The 19,056-nt window shown below is 39.9% G+C and overlaps 1 protein-coding gene across 1 annotated transcript in view; it reads left to right on the forward strand.

The window, feature by feature from the left end:
• Positions 1-19,056, forward strand: part of dnah7 (dynein, axonemal, heavy chain 7) — an 83,494-nt gene that overhangs the window by 51,308 nt on the left and 13,130 nt on the right. Inside the window, exons 45-59 of the mRNA XM_014996066.2 lie at positions 407-587; positions 972-1,157; positions 1,311-1,474; positions 4,405-4,559; positions 7,556-7,746; positions 10,422-10,555; positions 10,637-10,972; positions 12,200-12,326; positions 12,522-12,716; positions 14,401-14,493; positions 14,564-14,740; positions 15,581-15,742; positions 15,821-16,021; positions 17,034-17,195; positions 18,218-18,403. Coding sequence (XP_014851552.2) covers positions 407-587; positions 972-1,157; positions 1,311-1,474; positions 4,405-4,559; positions 7,556-7,746; positions 10,422-10,555; positions 10,637-10,972; positions 12,200-12,326; positions 12,522-12,716; positions 14,401-14,493; positions 14,564-14,740; positions 15,581-15,742; positions 15,821-16,021; positions 17,034-17,195; positions 18,218-18,403 — 2,650 coding nt within the window. The remainder of the gene's footprint in view (positions 1-406; positions 588-971; positions 1,158-1,310; positions 1,475-4,404; positions 4,560-7,555; positions 7,747-10,421; positions 10,556-10,636; positions 10,973-12,199; positions 12,327-12,521; positions 12,717-14,400; positions 14,494-14,563; positions 14,741-15,580; positions 15,743-15,820; positions 16,022-17,033; positions 17,196-18,217; positions 18,404-19,056) is intronic.

Below are 19,056 nucleotides of genomic sequence, written 5' to 3' on the forward strand. Positions count from 1 at the left end.
TTAACTTTTTTTATTTATTTCAAACCCGTTTTCTAGTTTCTAAATTATTTTTCAGTTTCAAATCCTTTCCTTTCAGGTTCAAAAGAATTGAAGAAACTTTTATTTTCACAATTTATGGAGCTGAATTGGGGCCAAAAGATTTGCTCCAATTTTTTTATTTTTTTATTTTAAAAAATTCTATATGAAAAGTAATTTTGACCTTTTTTTTTGTTTATTTTTTTTCCCCAGTTTGAGACTTTTTTTCAGCTTCAAATCTTTTCTTAAGTTAATTTTTTTTTATCAGTTTAAAAATTATTTATCAATTTGAAATCTTTTTTTTTTCAGTTTTCTAAAAAAATGTTTTGGAGTAATTTGGCTCCATAGAATTCTGTGTAAATAGTTTTTTGTCTTGTGAATATGCATGCAGAGTGGCCAAGGTGGTTGCGCCAAAGAAAGCCAAACTTGCAGAAGCCGAAGGAGAGCTGAAGATCGCCATGGACGCTCTGCACATCAAGCAGGCGGCTCTCAAAGAAGTCCAGGACAAACTGGCGAAGCTGGAAGACACTCTGGAGGCAAACAAGAACAAGAAAGCTGATCTGGAGTTCCAGGTCCGTAACAACTCCCACTTTAAAGTGCTAAGCTAACAGCACTGAGCAGTTTGAGCTGCAGAGAAACTGGGACTCACATGGAGATAAGTTGGGGTTATAAAAGTAGCTCAAAAATTATATTTTGAACCTGAAAAGTAATTTTGAGACTGAAAAAATGGAAACTAAAAGAAAATATTTGAATCTGAAAAATAGTTTTGAAACTAAAAAACAATTCAAAATGAAACAGAAAAAAATGGAACTAAAGATGAAAATTCTTCAAATTCAAGTTTTCTCTTTTGTTTCAAAAAATTTTTAGGAACAGACTTTATAGAATTGTGCTGAGAGTATTGTCCTTGCTGCAATAAATGTTTCCAAACTTTGACTTTGTGTTGGTTTGGCCTGCAGGTGGATCTGTGCAGTAAAAAACTGGAGCGAGCCGAGCAGCTGATCGGAGGCCTGGGCGGAGAGAAAACCCGCTGGAGTGAGATGGCCTTTAATCTGGGCCTGCTCTACAACAATCTGACTGGGGACATGCTAATCTCATCAGGCATCGTGGCTTACCTGGGAGCCTTCACCTCCAAATACAGACAGGTGGAGGCAGCCAAGATGTCCGCCTGCTGCAGCTAACTCTACTTTTGAGCTTAAAGTTCTTCCGTATGCTAAATGCTAGCGTAGCATTCTGCGTCCAGCTCAAATCTTTGATGTTTTTTTGTGTTTTACTGATGGTTGAATCGTTTCCTCCAGGATCAGACAGAGAAGTGGCTGGAAATGTGTAAGGCCATGGAGATCCCGTGTTCCTCCAACATGTCGCTCACCAGCTCTCTGGGCGAACCGGTAAAGATCCAGGCGTGGAACATCGCCGGCCTGCCGTCAGACAGCTTCTCCATAGAAAACGGCATCATGATATCGTGAGTTCAGGACACAAAGACATTCCCACCTCCAGTCACATTATTTCAACACAGTGAACACAAATTACTGGGATTTTATGCCATAGATCAGCCACCAGAGGGCGCTAGAGGCCCACAGAAGGCTCAAGGGAAGAGAAGAATGTTTTAAAGTTCTTCAAATTAAAAATTACAAAATCTAAAATACAATTTACTATGATTCATTGAAATATTACTTGGCATGCTCATCTTTCTGCGTAATTTAAATTTCTACCAGAAAGAAACCAATGAAATTGGAAAAAATTGAGAATTATTTTTACTTTTTAAGCATATAAATAAAAAAGAAAATCTGGAAAATGTCTGAGATTAATAAAAAATATATATCTTTTTTTTCAAGCAAATTTTTGAGTTTTCAAACTCAAGTTTGAGTTTTTTGAAAAATTCTGAAATTAATTTCAGAATTGTAGAAAGAACTGTCTAGAAGCCGTGTTACGCCCCCAAGGTCTAGGGGTCCAGGGGCAGTAACATAAAATGTGTTCGGAGCGACAGTGTAAAGTAAAAATGATTTATTACAAAATAAAGTTTCACAAAACAATACAATTTAACCCAATTAATGCAAAAAAAAAGGGATTAACAAACTCAATAATGTCAGGAGCAAATTAAAGTTACAAAAAATCCAAACAAGTCAGTTTAAAGTAAACTCAAAACAAACCACGAAAGGAAAACAACGCAAAGAAAAACCCACATACAAAGGGGAGGCTGCGGGAAGCACGCAGCCTCCCAAACACAGGCTTCTAACGCATATTTAACTGGAGCAAAGTCAAAGTAACTAAACTGAACAAACAGGAACAAACAAAGACCAAGCTAGCTTAAAGCAGTTGTAACTACCAAAAAAAAAAAAAAGAGGAGGCAGCTTCACAGAACCTCTTCAAAATAGCTACCCCCCTAGAGGAATGGATTCAGGAGCCTTTTATATGGAGCAGGTGAGCCTCATCAACGTCTGATTGGCTTGACAATCCTCTGCTGGTCCAATGGTGTAGCTGCTTTCCTACAGCCACCAGGCAGCCAATCAGGAAGATGTGCTCTCACAGCTGAACCTGCATAACAAAAGGGAGCCTGCACAGCCTCAAGAGGCCAGGGGCCGTAACAGCCGCTACTGCAAAGAAACCCCTAGGAACTCCTGGCTAAAACTTTCTAAAAGTCGATGTTTCTTGACATGTTTTGTAGCGTTAGCCAGAAGCTCATTCTGTTTTTGGGTAATGTCCCAGATCAACTCAAAGTAAAGCAGAAATGTGAAGTGGAAGCAAATTATACAAAATATTCAACAATAAAAACAAACTAAATCTAAAACTCTCAATGAATGGATGGAAATTCTACTGGATAATTTTCCTTCCTCCTTACATTAGCTTGTGTTGATCTTTGTCATGAAATCTCAATTCAATCATTTTAGTTTTTTATTTTAAGTAAATAAAGTGAAATAAAAACAAGGAAGATGTAAATATTCAGCTCCTTTTGACTTGGCGAATCAAAACGTGCCTCTTTATCTCTCCTGACGTTAAAGCTGCAGCTGTGAAGTCTTTGCTGCTGGACGTCTGCTGTTTGCTGCTATTAGCAAACTGTGAGAGAAGCTTCAATTCTGCAAAAAAAACAGATATTATCTGAGTCTGGAGGAAAAACACACCAGGTTGTATCTTAGCAATCTTCCAGTTTGATAACAGAGGCGAAGAAACAAATGTGATAAAACTAAATAAAAATAAAACACCTGATAAACCTGAAATGCAAAACAAATCTGTGGATGTGATTTATTTTAATAGTTTACAGACTTTGGGAAGCAGATAAAACCAAGATAAATGAGATTTCTGCAGGATGAGTCACATCCAGCTCCTTCCTTTATGAAATAATGTCATTTTTTCTGGTTCTAAACGATTAAGTTTATTTAAATTACTGCAAATATCTTAAAGCATTTTACAAACAACTAATTTCAATACAATCAATTTTAAATTCCAACCGATGTCAGTTATCAAACAGTGCATTCAGCTCAGATAATTATTCAAATTAACGCTGCATCTGACAATTATTATTCTGATGATTAATCAATTAATCGATTAATTGGATAAGCTCTTCAATTTGCACTTTCTGCAGATATTTTTATGCAAAGGATTCATCGTCAGCTGAAATAATCCTCCTAAAATCTACATGTGAAAATCTGAGCCGTTTCTGCTTCACTTAATCCGGTGACTACTTTTTGGATCAACTGATCAATCTTTGGAAAGCAATAATTGCTTAATAGGGGATTTTTTTGTTTAGAAGATTAGTTAAGCTAATATTTAAAGACAGTTTTTAATTTGGGTTTAATTACTGCTCTGAGTGTCTGCAAAGGCCAGTTTTATGAGTCTGTATGCTCAAATTAATGGTTAAACGATTGCTAAATTAGTTGACGATTATATCAATGAGACGATTAATCGTGATTAATCGTTTTGCAGAATGAGGAGTGGTCAGTTTGTCCTCCAGTAGCTGATTGGTTGTCTTTGTTTTTGAGGAGCCATCTTGTTCCCTACATGGACGTCTGTCCTTCACTGTGACCTCTTCAAAACAAAACATTACTTTAAAGCGATGGATGGATGGGTGGGTGGGTGGATGGGTGGGTGGGTGGGTGGGTGGATGGATGGATGGATGGATGGATGGATGGATGGATGGATGGATGGATGGATGGATGGATGGAATATTTTGTGTTCATGTAACTCATAAAATCCCAATAAAAACTCATTTATAGGTTATTTTATAAAGACATGCGAATATTTTTGCAAGACATTGTCCTGTGTATGAATATCTCTCTCTCTCTTGCTCTCTCTCTCCTTCTCTCTCTCTCTCTTGTTTTGTTCTGCATTTCTCTCTTGTTCTTTCTCTCCCTCTCTCTCCTTCTCCCTCTTTCCATCCGCCCTCTCTCCATCCAGTAACGCCAGGCGATGGCCGCTGATGATCGACCCCCAGGGTCAGGCCAACAAATGGGTGAAGAACATGGAGAAAGCCAACAACCTCCATGTCATCAAGCTGAGTGACTCCGACTTCGTCCGCACTCTGGAGAACTGCATCCAGTTCGGGAACCCAGGTCTCTCTTTCCCCTCATTTATATCTGCAGTTCCAGCCCCGGCCACACGGTGTCACTCTTCACCTCGCAGACTGCTGCTCTCCTTTGTTCTGGTCTCTTCAGTGGGAAACTGAAATCACTGAGATGTTCTGTTCAGATGGGCTCTGATTCAGGCCGCTGTGTTTAAAACAGCAGAGAATCACATTAAAGATGCAGAGAGAGCTACATCTGTTAGCAGCTGTTAGCATCTGCTAGCATCCTAATCTGCTAGTCAGATTGAAATCATAACTGTCCAGTTTGGATTTAAAAATAAGGGACATTTTTCGTTGCTTGATGCCATCCCACCAGCCCAACCTCGGACCAGTATCCCCTAAATTATAAGACAAGAAATCTTAAAAAAAAGAAAAAGAAAGAAAAACTACCATTTAACCACAAACTAGAAAATTCCTGTGCAATTTCTGTTACAGAGCCTAAATGAAGACACAAAAAGCAATTGAAGCACATTTATTTACATATTCATCAACCGTAACCCTCCAGTGCTCGTCTCAGGTCCAATAGGTTGACTTCACCACAGAAACACTCAGGTCCCTTTAATTGTTCTAACAAAATCACGTTGATGGTTAACATCAGTCCAGCAGCTTCTGGACCATGCATTAAATAAAATATTATAAATAAGCCTAAATGAAACAATAGCTCCCAATGAGCACTTAGCAGCAGTTGATATTTTTAAATTTAAACAGCTAAAATGGACATTAATAATAACAGATAAAAACATACAAAATATAGCAAAATGACCCATGAATCACTGTATAGAATTACATTTGTCTAAAATATATGTTGAAAAATAATACTTGTAGTACTTAAAAAGACAAAACAGAGCTGATCCTGAAACAAACCACAGTTTCAAACGGCAACAGAAAGAAATAAAAAAGGGGGCGGAGCTGACGGTTAGTGGTTGCTACGGTAACCACCAACCATCAAAAGCAGCCAGACAGAAGTTAATGCATCTATAAATGTCTGGAGAAACAACTTTTTGTTACCTGTTACACAACCATATTTATATGAAATAATTCCTTTAAGTGCCATTTCATGCAGAAATTGCTTTTCATTGGGCAGGAAACGATAAACGAGACGAACCCTTCAGCATAAAGCTTTATATGCTATTGGTGTTAGCATAATTTGCCTAAAAAAGTAAACGACAGAGAAAGTCGTTCAAAACGACTCGACTGGACGCTCAGCCAGGCTGAATGAGCTGATCTCAGAAATCAGGTGAAATACGGTAGTTTCCCCAACAAACAGGAGATATGACTGAAATGTGTGGGCTGACTTTGATACTGAAGCGCTAAAGTAGAAGCTTCTTAGCAGATGTGGCCTAATGAGCCACCAAACAGCAGAACAAGCTGCTGTGAGGAGGAAAAACACAAAAACGTCCATTTGACTGGATTCAGAGGCAACGTATTTACGGTGTGAAACAGAGGCATTAAAAGGACATCTGAGTAACGACTTGACTGACTCTTCGCTCACCAGCAGGCTGGCAGAGCAACGTCTCTGTAAAATTGTCCCCAGAGGGAACGGTTCCTTCCCTGATGGCCTCTTTTCTTATTTCACACTTTTGCACTTTCTTTGTGTTTGTGTCGCAGTCCGTGACGATGTGCCGCTGTTCGCTCCTCCAGCCGGACGGAGCTGTTGTTTCTCTTATGTAATCATTAGCAAGTTGCTGCTGGTTTGTGTTTGGAAAAGGTCGCCGCTCCCAGTTGCCTCTGGGAGCCGAGTCGCCTCCTGACAGAGCAACATCAATTATAAACGGGCCAGCGTTGGAAACATGAGAACAGCATTATCATACTTAATGTGGAATCACATTAGCAGTGATGTTGGGGAGTCCGGCGTTTTGAGCCTCAGTGGTTTCCTGGTCACTCACATGCGCTCCACAGGAAGAGTCAATTTATTCACCTTGATACCTAAAATAAGGTATTAGCTGCTGCGGCGGGCACCGCTAACTAAAGCACTAGCTGCGCTAATGTAGCGTAGTTGATTCTGCGTTGATATTTTTATTTTATAACATGTTATTTTACACTAACACTAAAGCGCTACATCAGCACGGTAGCAGAAGCTAATGCTAAAGCACAAATACAGTCAAAACAATACGAGAACAAAAGACACAATAAAGCAACAAAAAAGTCGTAATAATACAGGAAAAAGGTCATAATATGAGAATAAACTTGAAGTAATATGGAAAAAAGTTGGAATAATATAAGAATAAAATTGTAATGATACGTAAATGAAGTTGAAATGTTGCTAAAAAAAACTTGTAATATTAGTAAGAATTTTATAAACCCTTCATTAAAAATAATAAGAAATCAAAATGAGGAACTTTGAGCATCTTCTTCTATGGTATCAGTTTTACAAATAGGACATATTTGATATTAAGCATCAGCATTAAATTATTATCTTGATAAGGAAATTTGTGCTCAACACTAAATTGCTAAGCGAACAATTAGCTCTACTATTTTTCATATTTTATATTTTTATATTTTATACTTTAGCGCATTAGCAGATTGTCGGAGGCTGCTTCTAATATTCCAGGTTTTCCTTCTGCAGTATTTAGGACTGATGCAGTAATTAATGCAAAAAGGAGCCCAAACCCAGTAAATCAGCACAGAAATTGCTATTAATCTGAGATGCTGAATTTTGAATGTTTGTTTTTGTAAGTCAAAAATATAAGAAATAAAAGTTATGTATGTTTTTCTCTGTGTAATGAATCTATATGAGTTTGAGTGAAATGAGGGACTAAAGCCTCGGAGCTTTTCTGGATATTTTTCCCTCTGTCGACCCGACAGCGTTACGCTGCTCTGTCTCTGTGTGAAAGTCAGAACCAGTTCGGCGGCAACGCTGACATGTGGAGGAAAACAATTTGCTTCGACTGGAACCATTTAAAACGGAGCAGCTTCGCCGTTGTAGCGGCTGTCAGCCGGATGATGATGATGGTTTGTAAAGACGAGGCGGGTTTTGTGTTCCAGTGCTGCTGGAGAACATCGGCGAGGATCTGGACCCCATCCTGGAGCCTCTGCTGCTGAAGCAGACCTTCAAGCAGGGCGGGGCGCTGTGCATCCGCCTGGGAGACTCCACCATCGAGTACGCGCCCGACTTCCGCTTCTACATCACCACCAAGCTGCGCAACCCTCACTACTTACCCAAGATCTCAGTGAAGGTAAAACTCTCCTGTAGGGCCGCATGATAAGGCTGAAAAACCTAGCATGACATAAGAGTTTTATATCAGTCAATATCGATAATTATTGATTGATTTTTTGTTTTAAATATCTGAAATGCTTCCAAACTGATGGCGTGACCTTTCCTGTTTTATCCAGTTTTCACTCCAGGCCGTTATTTTTTATTTGTAACCACTTATGAGGCGAAACCTGAAACTGCTGCTGCGTCAGCTACGCAGCATTTAAGTTTTAAGTTGAAGAAAGAAGTTGTTGCTGGGTAGGCACAAGCTACTCAACAGTTGCTGCTAGTCAACCACAAGTTACCCAACTGGTTGGATGATGAAAAGTTACTTATAAATAAGTTTTGTGTTATTTCGAATGTATTATTTCCACTGGAATGGAGACCAAAAACACTTGGTGACATTTTGTGATTTTGCAGTGTTCATGCCTCTCCTTTCAAATTTTTATCTGGAAAATGATTCATTTATGTTCAAAATGTCAGAGGAACATGATATTATGTTTAAAATGTTCATTAGTAAATGAAAAACCTCGTGTTTGCTCTTCATTTTGATGACAAAAAAGGCGATTCTGTCAGAAAGTCTCTGTACTTTGTGTCTCACAGCTTGAATATTTTTTTCTTTTTAGTCAAATGTTTGTTATTTGATTACATCGATCATTTTTACCCCAATCACACAGTGGATCATTGTTCTCCCACCCTCTATAATCTGAAAAAGTATTTCAGGAAAAGGAGCATTAAAGTAAATCACATTACAGAGAAGGAAGAGGTTGGAAAGCATTTCAGAAGATCACATTTCCAGCATCTATTTGTAGCAGCTCGCCGCTTTATGGCCGGCTATTAGATTGATTCAGCTCATTTTTCACAACTGGCTCAGTCCCTTTCTCTTCCATTTTTGTCTAAATCTTTTTTTGGCATACAGTGTATTAGTGTGAGGGTTTCCATTACGCCCATTAAACCGCTTTTCGAAATGCAAAAGAGGGCTGATCCGCTGGAGAAGCGGCTCTTTTCCAATGTGAATGTGTGAAAAGGACAAACTGAAGATTTATACGAGATCCAAGCTGTTACCACCAGCAGAGTGGGCCTCACTGCATCAATGGAAATAAAATTAAACCCCAGAGAAGCACACTTCTTATTTAGGTTACAGAGAAGAACCTCCAGGTAAAAGCTAAGAAACTGCAACACCTTTTCACACTAAAAGAGCGAGTGCACCACACTGCTGCTTTATTAGAGGCAATCTGATCGTTGCAACTGATTTATAACAGAGAAAACCAACAAACTTTAGTCACTACAGAGGAAATATCATGTTGAGATAAGCACAGTGAATTACAAAAGCAATAATAACTCTTCAGTTCAGCACTTTATGATTCCACAGCTGCAGACAACACAAATACAACATTCAATGACAAAATATTAGAAAACAGGTGATCAAAAATGTTCAAAATGTGACACACCTGGTCACAAAATTGGTGAAGATCTGTAGTGTTGTTTGGGATGAAGCAATATTCCTATAAATTTCACCTTATGGATGGGAACCTGCAAATTCCTCAAAGAGACGACGGTTTCTGCTGACTGCAGTGGTTCTGGCTTTTCCACAATCTGCTCCAGATTTCTGACAGGGGGCGCTGTTATTATTCTGCTTTTAGTTTTAATAAGATTAAACTACGACGGCGTATTAGGTACATTGTTAATAGACAAAAAAGGAATAAATTTACTCCACAAAACTCAGAAATTTTAAGATTAATGTCAGAAAATTTCTAGAAAAAAGTGGAAATTTCATAGTTTTAAAAGTAGAACATTTTTTATTTTTGAAACTCAAAAAATTAAAAACTGAAACTGAGAACTTTGCTGTTTCTAAGTTTCTCACCAGTCGTCAACAGGAAGGACTTCAAGATGTCTGAGGCAGACTGACAGTGATTTCAGTGGTTAGCATTAGCTTCTGCTCATTTTTTTTGTATGTGTTTACCTTAGCATTAGCATAGAGAAACTTCTTGTTCAGCAGTTTAGTGGAACATGCACCATTTTAGTACAAACATATTTTCCATTACAGCCATGGCAGCCATTATCAGAAATGTTAATGTTAGCATTAGCTTTGGCTAATTGTTTGTGTTTAGAGGTTTAGTATCAGCATAGGTCAGATTCTTGTTTTGTGAATTAGTGGAACTTTTTGGTTAGCTTTTCTCACTACTAGCAATGACTACTGCCGATTTTAGTTCAAACATATATTCTCCATTACAGCTATGGCAGCCATTTTGAAAAATGTTCACGAGAAAAAAAGAGACACAAAATTAATAAAATAAATCTGATTTCTATGGATCAAGATATGTAGCTATGATTTGACGCCACAGACATTCATCTAATTGACAATTTTTGCATCTTCCATGTCAACCACGGTGGCCATCTTGAAAAATCAAAACATTATCAGTGAATATGATTTTTGTTGGTTCAGTCATGTGTGATTTGACTCTAAAACTCCATTTGTGATAAAAATGGGCAAATTTAGTGCAAAATTAAATCTTCCTTGACGACCATCTTGGGGCCCATTTTTCAAGATGGCTGCCAAAACAGCAACCCCTTAAGAACATCTGTGCCTCATTAGGTTCCTGTATCCACATGTGAAAGATTTTGCTGGAATATTAAATAATGTGCTGCACTGTTCAGGTCACACTGCTGAACTTCATGATCACGCCTGAGGGCATCGAGGACCAGCTGCTGGGCATCGTGGTGGCTCGGGAACGGCCCGATCTGGAGGAGGAGAAGCAAGCCCTCATCCGGCAGGGTGCAGAAAACAAAAGGTGCAGTTTTCCTCCACGGTGCGCCGTCCAACCAGCTGCCTGCAGTCTCCATCGCTAAACCAAACTGTGGTTCTTTGTCAGACAACTGAAGGAGATTGAGGATAAAATCTTGGAGGTGCTCTCCTCCTCTGAGGGCAACATCCTGGAGGACGAAACGGCCATCAAGATCCTGTCCTGCTCCAAGGTGTTAGCCAACGAAATCTCTGAGAAGCAGGCGGTGGCTGAGGAGACCGAGCAGAAGATTGACGAGACCCGGATGGGCTACAAGCCCATCGCCATTCACTCTGCCATCCTGTTCTTCTCCATCGCTGACCTGGCAAACATCGAGCCGATGTACCAGTACTCCCTGACCTGGTTCATCAACCTGTTCATCAACTCCATCGACAGCTCAGAGAAGAGTGATGAGGTGGACAAGAGGTAGGCCGCTCCAACTCCACCGCTTAGCTTCCAGGTGACCTATGCTTCCTTCAACAGGTTAGAATAGGATCGATGGCCTAAACAAAACATGTTCATTATATTTTTAAATCATTCTTATATAATGAGATTTTCTTTTAAAATGAGATGTTTAGGGCCTCCTGCCATTTTAAATCCAAAAAAGCTGCTGCTGGCCGCGCAGCGTTTACACTTGCACATGAAAATGGCCGACAACAGATGGGCAATTATACAACCGTACATCTTTGAAAAGCAGAAGAGGAGCCTCCTGCACAACCAACATTATGAACAGGACATACAGAGGAAAAACCAGTTGATCAAATGTGCTGGAGCTCTGCTTTGGTTGCTAGGTAACGGGCTGGGGTCGCTAGGTAACGGGCATTTTCTGCTTATTCAAATTCAAAAGTACTTTATTGATCCCAAAGAAAAATTAAATGTTGTTGCAACTCATTTAGTTAAAGAGTTATTGTAGATGGTTACATTATTTTCAGAAGATTTTTTGAAACGGCTCAGATTTCAGAAATCGGCTGCAGATTTAATCTTATAAAAAAATATTCTTTTTAACATATTCATTGAAACTGTCATTATGTTGTGGCAGTTTGATTTGAGACAGATAATTTCAAGCTTCTCTGCCTTCTCCCAGTGCTAGCTAGGAACAACCAATCAGAGACAGAAGGCGGGTCTTAGTGCTGTCAATCATCCTTTGTGCGGCGCGGCTCATCTGGCACACTGCAGCTAGCAAAGAATGCTGTGAGTGCTAGGCTAGTTAGCATGGCCACCAATGACAGGAGATAAATGGTTTTTCTGTTTCTCCGCCATTAGCACATTTAGCAGCACGTATGTGAGTTGATTGACAGCGCCAGCACCCTCCTCGCTCTGATTGGCTGTTTTTGGTTGGGAGAGGTGCATTTCTTTGGACGGCAGTAGAAGTTCAGGTTGTCATGACATGGTCACAGTTATGTTAAAAAGAAAAAACAAAAAACTTTTTTTTAATAAAAATTACACACTGAAGTTTGTAAGAACTTCTAAGTTCTTAGAAGCGGTAGAGACCCAAATGGAAACACAAAAACGTGATTTTTTTCATAACAGATCTCCTTTAAAAACACATCTGAAGTGATTTAATGCATGAGGATGGGTCTGCAGCGCCGCTCGGTTTGGTTTCTGCTGGAATAATGGTGCTGATTAAAACTGTGACACATGTCCCTGCCTCAGATTGCAGATCCTGAGGGACCACTTTACCTACGCGCTGTATGTCAACGTGTGCCGCTCCCTGTTTGAGAAGGACAAGCTGCTTTTCTCCTTCTGCCTCTGTGTCAGTCTGCTCATGCACGACAAGCTGGTGGGTGAATGCTCACATGCGCATACATCTGTGACACCAGCATAACGTCTCTGATGGCTTTTCCTATCATGTTTTTCACTGAGTGATTAGGCAACCAGACGAGCAAGTTATCCTCATTTTATGGACGGCGTAACTCGTATAAAGAGCTCAGACATTTTTACTCTTTAAATGCCTGAATTGATGTGAATGTTTCAGGTGGATGAGGGGGACTGGCGCTTCCTGCTCACAGGCGGCGTGGGCCTGGACAACCCTCACTCCAACCCCTGCAGCTGGCTTCCCAAGACGTCCTGGGATGAGCTCTGCCGTCTGGACGAGATCGAACGTTTCCACAACTTCCGGCAGGATTTTCAGGCACTCCTCCCAGAGTGGAAGGAGGTTTACGACAGCCCGGTGAGGCCCAGCTCACTCTAGGTTTAAACAGCCGTGGTGCTTTTCCCCCTACGTTCATTACTGCACTTCACATCGGTTAAACATAGACAGGTTTGGTTTCCATGGAAACGCCAGACTCTAGGCTGGAAGTTGATTAAAACCATTTTAATAGTTGAGTTTATGCTAAACACTGCGAGACAGACATGAATGACCAGGAACTTTCATCAAAAAGCTATTGTATGGAGCTCCAGTAGTGCCAAAAAAGTATGTATTTTGGTCTAGTCTCTTGTGTTCAGTGTCTAGTTTCTAGACATCAGTCTAATCTGTCCAATATAGTCTCTAGTGTTTGTCGTTTGTAGAGTCGTTTGTCTCTTATTGTGTGATCTGCCTGCTACTTCCTGTTTCTACACCCAGGCCTTTCACAGTGCAGCCATATTTGTTCTTTACTGTGTTATTTCAAGGTATGACTAAATTTAATTATGTGTGTTGTGTTTCTGAGTACTACATAAGCGAGGATCTGTTTTATTATCATGTTTTGTTTTAAATGGCTGAGTTCAGGCAGTAAGAGAGAAGATCTGCCTCCCAGATTCAGAGGACATGATGCTCATAGACATGTCTTTGAAATACAAAAGAGCTAAAATTGAATTTTTATCTCATTAAATGTTCTCCGCTCAGTTGTGCCAGTCACATCTATGCAGTTTAGATGAGAGAACAGCTGTTAAGTCAATGTTTGGTGCACACCAACTTATCTTTTTGCTGCTGCACACACACCCACACACACCTACACGCATACACACGCGGACACACACACCCACACACACGCACACACATACACAGACATGCCTACACACGCACACACATCTTTACACACTCCATCCAAGTTTGATGTATAATCAACACAATCAGCCACAACACTTCTGTCTAATTAGTTCTAGTTTGTTCCAGTTGTAAAATTCACATTTATTCAATCTTGATGTGAGAGCAGCTGTTCAATTCAACACACCAACACACACACACACACACACACACACACACACACACACACACACACACACACACACACACACGGATGGTTTTACAGAAATCCTAGGAGATTAGAATAAAAATATGTCCATCCCCACCATGGAAACCATTATTCCCATGGTACAGCACTAACATTCTCAGTTTTCTACAGCCTACCTTCTGATATTTCTGTTTGACATGTACAGACTTTATACTTTTCTTAAGCAACAACAGTTCATCATCTGTTCAGCCTACAGGCTCCAGTGCCAAGAGTCTAGTCTTTAGTCTACTGTCTCTGATCTCCAACCTCTAGTGCAGAGTGTCTTGTCTCCAGTGTCCAATCTTTAGAGTCTGGAGTCCAGTCCTTAGTGTCTATAGTCCCTAGTGCCCATTGATTAGTGTTCGGTCTCTCCTCTCTAGTGTTCAGAATCTAGACTATCGTGTTCAGTCTCTTATCTTCTGATTTTTCTGACATGTACACATTTATTACTCTTTCCATATACGTTACTGGTGTATCTTCCTGTTTTAAAATGTCACTTCTGTCACAAAAACCTAACAGTAACGTGTGTTTGTGAAGGAGTGAAGAGTTGAGACATGCAGTGTTCTTGGTACTTGTGTTGGGTTCTCCCCAGCTGATTCTGTACGATATTTGGATGTCTTTTAAATATGAGTGTTTTTGTTTTTTTGCTGTGAATGTTTGCAGAACCCCCATCAGACTCCCTTCCCAGGCGTGTGGCAGGACAACTTGTCCCAGTTTCAGAAGATGATGGTGATCCGATGTCTCCGACCCGACAAGGTCGGTCCGACGGTGATTACTGTGAGTTTGTTTCACATTGACGAACACTGAAGACGTTGTTCTTCCCCAGATTGTCCCGATGGTGCAGGAGTTTGTTTCAGACAGCGTTGGCCAACCCTTCATCGAACCGCCGCCCTTCAACCTGAGCACCGCCTTCTCAGACAGCCACTGCTGCGCTCCCCTCATCTTCATCCTGTCCCCCGGCTCCGACCCCATGGCGGCTCTGCTGAAATTTGGAGACGAAATGGTATGACCACACTGGGAAAGTCTCAACAAGCACTCGTTTTGACAGAGATCCTCATATGGAGCTACATTTGGTGCAAAAATAACTGCAAAGTTCAAGACAGGGGGAAAAAATCCTTCAGTCAAATTTGTAGATAAAAGACACACTTAAAAAAAATCTTACACAAGTTTGCCCAAATGATCTAATAATAATGTATGAAGCTAAATGGGAGCCATAACATTTGGTTCAATTTTTTTTAAAACTGAAAAAAAATCTTGAATCTGAAAATTTATTTTGAACTTTTTTTAGTTTCTAATTTTTTCAATTTCAAAATCATTTTCAATTTGATTTTGTTTTAGTTTAAAAATTATTTTAGTTTTTCAGCTTCATATATTTACTTTCAACTTAACATTTACTTTCCACGTTTCTTTTTTTCTGTTTTTAAGTTCGATTTTTTTCAGTTTGAAACGTTTTTTCAGTTTCAAACATATTTTGTCAGCTATAACATATTTTTAGTTTCAAATCTGTCTTTTTCAATTTCTTTTTTTTTTTCAATAAAAAAAAAAAATTTGGAGCAAACTTTGTGGCACCAATTTAGCTCCATAAGTTGGGATCATACAATTTGCTCTCAAATTTTAATAATGCATTTTTCGTTCACTGATATTAAGAAATTATTGACTTAAAACAAGCTTCTGTGTCTTACTGAAACGTTATTCATCAGTTAGTTTTGTTTTATTTAGAAGCTAGACCAAAAATACTTGGTAAGATTTTGTGTTTTTGCAGATCACTGTAAACTATTAGAATAGTTTTAACCCCTTCCTGTGCATCAGAGCCATGAAATGTGTTGCTGGTTTGCTCTCTCAGGGCTTTTCAGGCAGCAAGCTCACCTCCCTGTCTCTGGGCCAAGGTCAGGGTCCAATAGCCATGAAAATGATTCAGTCGGGTGTCAATGACGGCACCTGGGTCGTCCTGCAGAACTGCCACTTAGCCACTTCCTGGATGCCCATACTGGAGAGAGTCTGTGAGGTAAAAACAGCCAATCGCGTCTCTGACGTAGTTTTATTCCGACCCAGCTGAGCAGGTTGGTGTTTGGTCACTGCGCAGGGCCTGCTGCCTGACTCCACCCACCCAGACTTCAGGCTGTGGCTGACCAGCTACCCGTCGCCCACCTTCCCCGTCACGGTGCTGCAGAACGGCGTGAAGATGACCAACGAGGCTCCCAAGGGCCTCCGCTCCAACATCGGCCGCTCCTACTTGATGGACCCCATCTCCGACCCCGAGTTCTTCAACAGCTCCAACAAGCCGGTCAGTTCGTTGGTGTTTATCAGGGTTATAATAGTTCTGAATTTTTCATTACAGTTTTGTTTCTTTTTGTTGTGACTTGTTGTTTGTCTGATTGAATTAGTTTTAATTAGTTTTTACAGTGTGTTTGCTGGTTTTTATTAGTTACTACTAGTTAAATATTATTTAGTTGTAGCGTGACGTCACACCCCCACCTCCCTGCTGGAGGGCAAAAACCTGCTAGCCGACGATGACTAGCATTAGCTGTTAAGTTATCAATACAACAATCTAAATCTTAAATGTACGCCTGACATATTGAAGAAAAAGGGACGCAGTGCTTTGCTACGCTATGACAACCAGATTACAAGGTCAAGAAAATGTTTTAAGACAAAAGTAGCGAAGGAGAGGGAAGTACCTTAGTTATGCTAGCTTGACTATGACAACCTTAACAGGTAGATGTGCTGCAGAATTCTGGGTTTTGGTTCATTTGTAAAACACACACCAACTCTGACAGATCATCAATAGATCAGATGTTTAAATTAGCTAATCAACCACTGCTGTCTTAGCTTAGCTAATAGCAGCCGTAGCTAATCAACTACAGTGAACACTAATTAATGATTGTGAAATAAACATCAAACCTAAAAACATAAAACTGTAGCGAACTGAATGTTCTGTTCTTTTGTGGGAAATGTTTGGGTGTTTTTTGGCGTTGAATCCTGATACACAGAGTGGCATTGTTGTCAGTTGCTATGGCAACGAGCCAGTAGTGAGAAAGAAGAATACGAGGTTTTGAGTTGTTTTTCTGCGTTATTTTTCCCTTTGCTGTGGCGCACTGCACTAAATTAATAGCACCTACATCTCCAGGTTTCATGTATTTAATGTAATTGTTCTACTGGCCGCTCTACGGTGGAGCGGCATGTAAAAATATTCGTCTTTCTGCCCTCCAGCGATGTGCGCATGTGCACATTGCTGGATGTTAACAGTAACATGCAGGCGCTCCATAATAACCTCTGTCCGTTTGTCTGTGTTTGTCCAGGTTGTGTTCAAGAAGCTGCTGTTCGGTTTGTGTTTCTTCCACGCCCTGACGCAGGAGAGGAGGAAGTTCGGCCCGCTAGGCTGGAACATCCCGTACGAGTTCAACGAGACGGACCTGCGCATCTCCGTGCAGCAGCTGCACATGTTTCTGGAGCAGTACCAGGTCCTACAGTCACCTTTTATTATCTCAGCGCCTCTGGTTCTGGTTTAATGAAGTATTCCCTTTCATGAGACATTTTCCCAGCTCCTCTTGACATTTTTCCACAAACACTCCAACATTCACGGCGGAAATCGAGAGCCTGGGAGATCTTTTTCTTTTTTTTTTTTTTGTAGATGGTGACATTTTCAGCATGTCAGTGAAAATCTCCTCAAGTTTCTCTGTAAGCTGCTAAAGCAGGGGTGTCCAAAGTGTGGCCCGGAGGCCATTTGTGGCCCTTGAAATGAACTTGTTTTGGCCCCTGACCTCGAGTGAGAAAACAATTGATGACCCAAAAAATGTGGACATTGTCTGTTTTTTCACATTTTTGAAGTTTATTGAATTTCCAAATTATTGTATTTTCGAAGTTTACTGTGGGGTTTGATGATTGTTGTGAATATCGCAGCGTTCTACGAACAAACGAGGCATTTGGTCCAGTTTTTGTCATCTATTGAACTTTCACAAGTTACAGTGGCTGAAGAGCTCATCAATAGAGGGGAAAGATAACGCAGAAAACCAACTGAAAAACGATTGTATTCTTCTTTTTCTTCACTCTCTGTCTCGACTTTACTCCACACACCTGTTGTCGTGGCAACCGACTGACAACGGCTTCACAAGCCAATACAGCAGAGATTATGTAGAAGTGTATCAGGAATCAACCCAAAATAAAACACAAAAACATTTCCCACAGAAAGACAGAACATTCACTTTGTTACAGTTTCACCTTTTTAGGCTTGATGTTTATCTTCGATTCTTAAGTGATAAAGTGAATAAACAGCAGTAAATTAGCTAATTTGAACCTGTGCTACTGATTATCTCTCAGAGAATTGGTGAGTGGTTGACTTTATTTTAATGTTATATAAACCAAAACACGCCAAATTCCACAGCACATCTACACGTTAAGTTTGTCATAGTCAAGCTAGGATGGCTGACCTACTTTCTACTTTCTCAATATATTTTTAAATTTTTTTACTGACTTGTGTTTCCAGGACGTCCCGTTCGACGCCCTGCGCTACATGACTGGAGAGTGTAACTACGGAGGACGAGTCACAGACGACTGGGATAGACGAACTCTGCGCACCATCCTCTCCATCTTCTACACGACACAACTAATCGACGACCCCGACTACATGTTTGACTCCAGCGGCCTTTACTACGTGCCACCAGACGGCGATGTAAGTAAGACCCTCTTCATCACTCCGTCTGGTTCTGTTGACTCAGTCGTTAGCATCATCGTTTCAAAGTCTAAATGCTGATGATGTTTTAATGCCGATGTGATAATAGATGAAGTATTTATTTGAAAAACTGATAATAAAATATAACTTTGCAAGTTGCTCCATAATCCTCATTTTAACGCAGACCTATTTTTAACGTAGGTGTTATCAGAGAATTACATCTTTATTCTCATATTTTTTCTTATTCTCTTTTTTCTCGTATTATTTCAAATTTATTTTTTACAACTTTTTTCTTGTTATTAAAAACTGTTTTATTGTAATTCAAAAAACAAAATGATCTTAGTCTTAGCCTAATGGTCTGTTGTAAAAACATTAAACGCTGAACTGCAGTTCAAAAGGTCAAAGTTCAGCTCCTTCCTGACAATAACTCCTTTAATGTTTCATACATTTTATAGAAAAAGATGCTTTAATAAAGTAACAGATTAAGGATGTAACTTGATTTTGTTCAATTTTTCCTCCTTATAGCACATTTGTTTATATTTCTATTAAATGGTGCAGGTTAAATGTTAAATTAAAGGTGGATTTTGTTGTTTTTATGCCTATAAAACCTTGCATTTTGCTGGAAATTTGGATCCCAGTTTGAAGCATGTTGG

This window comes from Poecilia mexicana, unplaced genomic scaffold (assembly GCF_051168715.1).
Source record: "Poecilia mexicana isolate PSO_F unplaced genomic scaffold, ASM5116871v1 scaffold_2, whole genome shotgun sequence".
Taxonomy (NCBI): domain Eukaryota; kingdom Metazoa; phylum Chordata; class Actinopteri; order Cyprinodontiformes; family Poeciliidae; genus Poecilia; species Poecilia mexicana.